The sequence below is a fragment of the Triticum urartu genome, unplaced genomic scaffold (assembly GCF_003073215.2).
Source record: "Triticum urartu cultivar G1812 unplaced genomic scaffold, Tu2.1 TuUngrouped_contig_6264, whole genome shotgun sequence".
Classification (NCBI taxonomy): Eukaryota; Viridiplantae; Streptophyta; class Magnoliopsida; order Poales; family Poaceae; genus Triticum; species Triticum urartu.
This window is the reverse complement of record NW_024117011.1, coordinates 9,869-15,321: the sequence shown is the minus strand read 5'-3', so window position 1 is coordinate 15,321 and position 5,453 is coordinate 9,869. Positions and strand designations below refer to the sequence as shown.

Here is a 5,453-nt window from a genome sequence, read left to right as displayed (position 1 = left end):
GGCATTCCTAGCGAGGTGCCGAGGTTAGTAAGTGACGCACCAATTTTAGCGAGTCCTCCCACCAGGGCCGGTCCTGAGATTTCTGGGGCCCGGGGCGAAACTAAATCTAGGGGCCCTTAATATATAAACATAAAAAAGTATTATAAAAATATGTTTTTTTGAGGAAAAACCATCATGACTAGCTTTATTGATTTAACATAGCATTACACCGTCCACAAGCGATCACTAGTTATAGGAAATACAATATATTTTTCTCTTATATATCCTTTCTTTACTAATATGTTCGGTAGCTTTATTATTAATATGATCCTAATTCTTTAATGGTAATCAGCAATACTCCAGATAAATTCCAATAATCACTGGTACCTTGTAAAGACTAAAAGATGATATAAAATCCAATGATCACTCACGTTGTCATCTATTTAGATGTCAGCATTGTATTATGAAAAGCCTCTATCTTATGGATTAGTACTAGTTTATTTCTCATATCAATTACAGGCAAGTCGCCAAACTCAATTGTTTTTTGCGGGTAACTTAAAATTGATAACTGCAACAATATCTATCTATTCAAAATAATCAATCGATCATCAGTGCCCAATTGCAACAACGCCGAGGTCATGTTGATGATCTTTTATAAATTTTAATCAACCTTCATAGTAAACTTTCATAGGCCGTACGTATATAAACTACCTATAGGAATAGAGATTAGAAATAAACATACCTTCTCTCTCATGACCTAACAGTGCGATCTCGCCTTCTAGTGAGTCGGTGTGGTCTTGTGGGAGGCAGCGACTGGCTATCTAGGGCCATCCGGCCCTTCTCCAACTCGAGGCGGCGCCACACAGGCACGGATGGATATAAGAGTAGCAATCCTCAATTTCTTTCTATTCTCGTCCGCTTGTGGTATTGTCGCTTTCCACTAGTTCTATTTTTCGTGCAAAATTGGGCGCACAAGTTTTGGCTTGTACTACCTCCGTTTCAGTTTATAAGTCTTGCACGTATATTTAGATTATCAATTTTATCACCCTAATATAAATTATATAACACAAAAATTATACCGTTTAAAAATAGAATATCTGAAGTTTATATTGGTATATTTTTTGTAATGTATGACTTGTATTAGGTTGGTTAAATTAACGATCTAGGAGTACGTAAACCGAGAGAGCCGTGGCTATCCCCATTGTGGAAGGCACCGCTACCTTTGAAGATCAAGATTTTTGTTTGGCAGCTTCTTTGAGATCGTCTCCCTTCAGGGACCGAGGTGTTGAAGCGCCATGGTCCAGGCAATGGACTGTGCCCTTTGTGCCATGTCCCGGAAACGGGAACGCACATTCTTTTCTCGTGCATAGCAGCGCAGGCACTTTGGTGCTTTGTTCGTGAGGCTCTTGGGCCGGAGTGGGAGGCCACTGACCTCGCAGGGTTTCTGCAGGTTAGGGCCACCTAGTTTGGCCGTAAGCGCCGACTGTTCTGGCTTATCTTCGCGGCTATGATGTGGACTCTCTGGACTACCCGCAATAAGATGGTGATTGAGCGGGTGTTCCCGCGACGTGCTTCTGACTCGTTCTTCAAATTTCTTGCCTTCCTGCAGCACTGGCATCCGCTCGCTAGGCCGAGGGACCGTGATCGTCTTCAGCTTCTCTTGGACGCCCTGGTGTCTTCTACGCGCCGGCTCTCCGACCGCTCGTCTGCTACTTAGCATGCCCCTGGAGGCCTTTGTTTTTTTCCTTTCTTTTGGGCTTCTTTGTGCAGTGGCCCCAGCGTTTTCTCCTTTCTTGCTGACTGTACCTGAGATGTGGTTGTATGGACTTATGCTTTATCTATAAAGCGGGACGAAAGCCTATTTCGAAGGGAGAGAGAGGGAGTAGTAGAGTAACGAAGGAAATTAAAAGCTAATTTTCCTATAATTACGCCTATTTAATCGCATGCAGTAACTGCTCTATTAGTCAACCTAATTACTGCGGCAAGGGCAGTCAATCGTAGCACGAAAAAAGGAAGGCGAGCTAATCACGGAATACGTTATTTGGACTCCCATTTTCTCGATTTGGAGAGGATACTCCCTCTGTTTCTTTTTACTCCGCATATAAGATTTGGTCAAAGTCAAACTTCACAAAGTTTGATCAAATTTATATGAAAAAATATGAACATCTACAATACTAAAACTATATAGTATGAACATACGTTTCATGGTGCATCTGATAATATTGATTTCATATTGTGAATGTTTATAATTTTTAATATAAACTTAGTCAAACTCTATAAAGCTTGACTTTGACCAAACCTTATATGCGGATTAAAAAGAAACGGAGGAAGTACGTAATACATGGGCAATCTCTCGACCAGGGCGCTAGGCCTATGAAGAGCAGAACTGGGGGCCCCTTGGCACCTAGGGGACCGGGGCAGCCGCCCCGCTCGCCCCCCCCCCCCCCCCCTCAGGGCCGGGCCTGCCTCCCACTTATCGTCGGGGCCATCAGGAAATCAATGCTTTGAGCGTTCCCAGTGCTCAAATTCTAGGGATATAGTGGCTTTAAAGATGGATTAGCTGTTTGTTATATACAAATTTACGAGCAGATTTTGTGTGGCCATTTATTTTCTCATATCTTGGTTTTCCTTGTTTCTTTCCAATTTTATGGTTATGGCTAAATCACTAAACCGAGCACAGCAGGGCCACGTTCATGCGATGAGTGAGAAGGTGATATGGAACCAGTATGAGCTCTTGGTATGTACATCCCGCCCTTCTTCCCCTAAGGTAATTTGATTCGGCAACGGTTCGCTTATTTCAGGTTGCATGGTTATCGTCTGATGTTTAGAGGTCAAGTTATGGACGCACAAGGAGGATAAAAGTAACCGTGCATTACTCCAGTTTCTTATCATCTTGGTTCTATATTTGTTGATGGTTTTAGCCAGGACGATATTTGGCTACATGATGAACCAAGTTTGTGCTTTGTGCTAATTCTCTTCATTTTTGTCTGTCCATATTTTCCTTCATTTTCAAAGGCGTCTGGTAAGGAGGAAAAGGAATAAATGATCATATCATCAGAGTCAGAGGTGTTATTTTTCTATGGTACTCCCTCTGTAAAGAAATATAAGAGCGTTTAGATCACTCTAGAAATGCCTGAATATTCTTCTAGTTGGTATAAACATTGATAAAGTCCTTGCATTAGTCAGCTTATTATGAAAATTTGGCATACCCTACTGGACTAGGGCCCAACTGTCCACAACAATAGGACGGGACCAGCAGAGTATAGGAGCAGGAGTTCCCAGCTTGAGAGATCCACGAATTTCAGTCGGCATAATAAAGGACCATGCACGAAAATCAAGTTTGGCAGGCAGCTGTGGGCACGGATTAGTACTTGCAACGCATGGGCACCCATTAATTCAATCGACGACAGCACCGTGCATGAAAATCAAGTTTCAACCACTGACTAGCAGGCAGTTGTGGACTTGTGGCCACTGACTAGTACTACTACTACTGAACCAATTGCAACGCATGGTTAACAAGGCTATAAGATGCACCACCACCCAAGCAGTTTGTACCAAGAGCATTTTCTGAGTTCTTGCGCTTGTGTACACATAGTTACATACCACCATGGCGAAATGCTGGCTGCTGCTCCTCCTCCTCTTGGCGTTTCTCTTGCCAGCGGCGCACGCTAAGTCATGCCACCCTAACGACCTCCGTGCGTTGCGGGGCTTTGCCAGGAATCTCGGCGGCGGGGGCGTCCTTCTCCGTGCCGAGTGGTCTGGCGCCTCATGCTGCGGCTGGGAAGGTGTGGGCTGTGACAGCAGCAGCGGCCGTGTCACGGTGCTACGGCTTCCCAGGTATGGCCTCACGGGGCCCATCCCGGGAGCCTCCCTGGAGGGCCTTGCGCAGCTGGAGGAGCTCTTCCTCGGCTCCAACTCTTTCGTTGGCTCCCTCCCCGAGGAGCTCTTCAGCCTCGCCGGGTTGCGGAAGCTCTCCCTCGAGTCGAATGAGCTCACTGGCAAGTTGAGCTCACGCCTTGGCGAGCTCAAGAACCTCACCTTCCTGAACTTGTCGGTCAACCGCTTCTCTGGCCGCCTCCCTGACGTGTTTGGTGACCTCATGTCGCTCGACCATTTGGCCATGCACTCCAATGGCTTGTCCGGATCGTTGCCGCCGTCTCTGTCATCACTGTCTTCTCTCAGTGAGCTCAACCTCCGGAACAACTCCCTGTCTGGTCCGATTGCTCGTGTCAACTTCTCCGGCATGCCACTTCTTGCTTCAGTTGACTTTTCGACGAACAACCTGAGTGGGTCTCTCCCGGTTAGCCTCGCGGATTGTAGCGCGCTCAAGTCCCTCACCCTTGCCAACAATCAATTGGTTGGCACCATCCCGTCGTGGATTGGTGAGCTTGACAACCTTCGCTGCTTGGATATCTCAAATAACTCATTGGTTGGTGAGGTACCCAAGGGTTTGACATGTCTCAAATGCCTCGCGACCGCTGATCGTTCAGTGGGTATGGCTTTCACTAACATGCCATTGTATGTGAAGCGTAACAGAAGAGTACTCCAACAACAACCAAATGTCTTATCTGGGAGCAATAATACTGTCAGATCGGGGGGTGGCAATGTCCTATCCGGAGACAACAACACTGTCATATCTGGGAACAACAACACCCTATCCGGGACCAACAACACAGTCGTATCTGGGAGCAACAATGTCCTAACTGGCAGCAACCATGTTGTATCTGGCAGCAATAATGTTGTAAGTGATACCAGCCATGTCGTAAATGGGAGCAGCAATACTGTATCCGGGAGGAACAATATGGTAACCGGCAACAACAATACCGTATCTGGGAGTAACCATGTCATATTTGGGAACAATAAAGTCGTAACTGGAGGTTAATGATCTGTCAGTGGATTGATTCCTCTTCCCTGACGGTGCTCATTACCTTGTCCAGGTTCAGTGTGGCTTACAATCACTTGGTGGGGCCAATCGCGTTTGTAACTTCATGGATATAGCATCCTATTCCTACTACTTTAAATAAAAGTAATCCCTAAAATGTCTACAGTTTTTTTACATAAAAATGCTGACCTGAACAGCAATAGGCGGCTTATAGCTGATGTAGACCAAGTGTGTTTGCTTATTATATACAAATATTGCATCGTGTATGTCTAGATGTGGTTTCTTAATCTCTTCTTCTATGTGTTGTGTGATGCTTTCTTATTAAGCTTAATGTCAGCTGGTTATATATATGCATCACTTTGAGATGTTTGGATGAAGGAATGGAGCAAAAGAGTAGAGATTAATGTTGTTGGCATCAGGTCACTTATGTAGTGCTACAACATTAATGCATGTCTACTCCCTCATTGTGTTGACATCAGCTCAGTTGTACTGTACGGGGATGGATACGGATACGGGGCTATGGATAAGGCAGTGTAGAGATACAACGTTTTAGAAAACATAGCCACACCGGGATATGTTAGTTATCTGTGAT

General features: G+C 45.1%; 1 protein-coding gene across 1 annotated transcript; it reads left to right on the top strand.

Moving 5' to 3' along the window:
* The first annotated feature begins 3,521 nt into the window (after positions 1–3,521).
* Positions 3,522–5,148, top strand: LOC125530361 (LRR receptor-like serine/threonine-protein kinase FLS2). Its single transcript, XM_048694765.1, has one exon. It carries the CDS (start codon positions 3,587–3,589, stop codon positions 4,859–4,861), a length of 1,275 nt encoding a protein of 424 aa, XP_048550722.1. The 5' UTR covers positions 3,522–3,586; the 3' UTR covers positions 4,862–5,148.
* Positions 5,149–5,453: the final 305 nt, after the last annotated feature.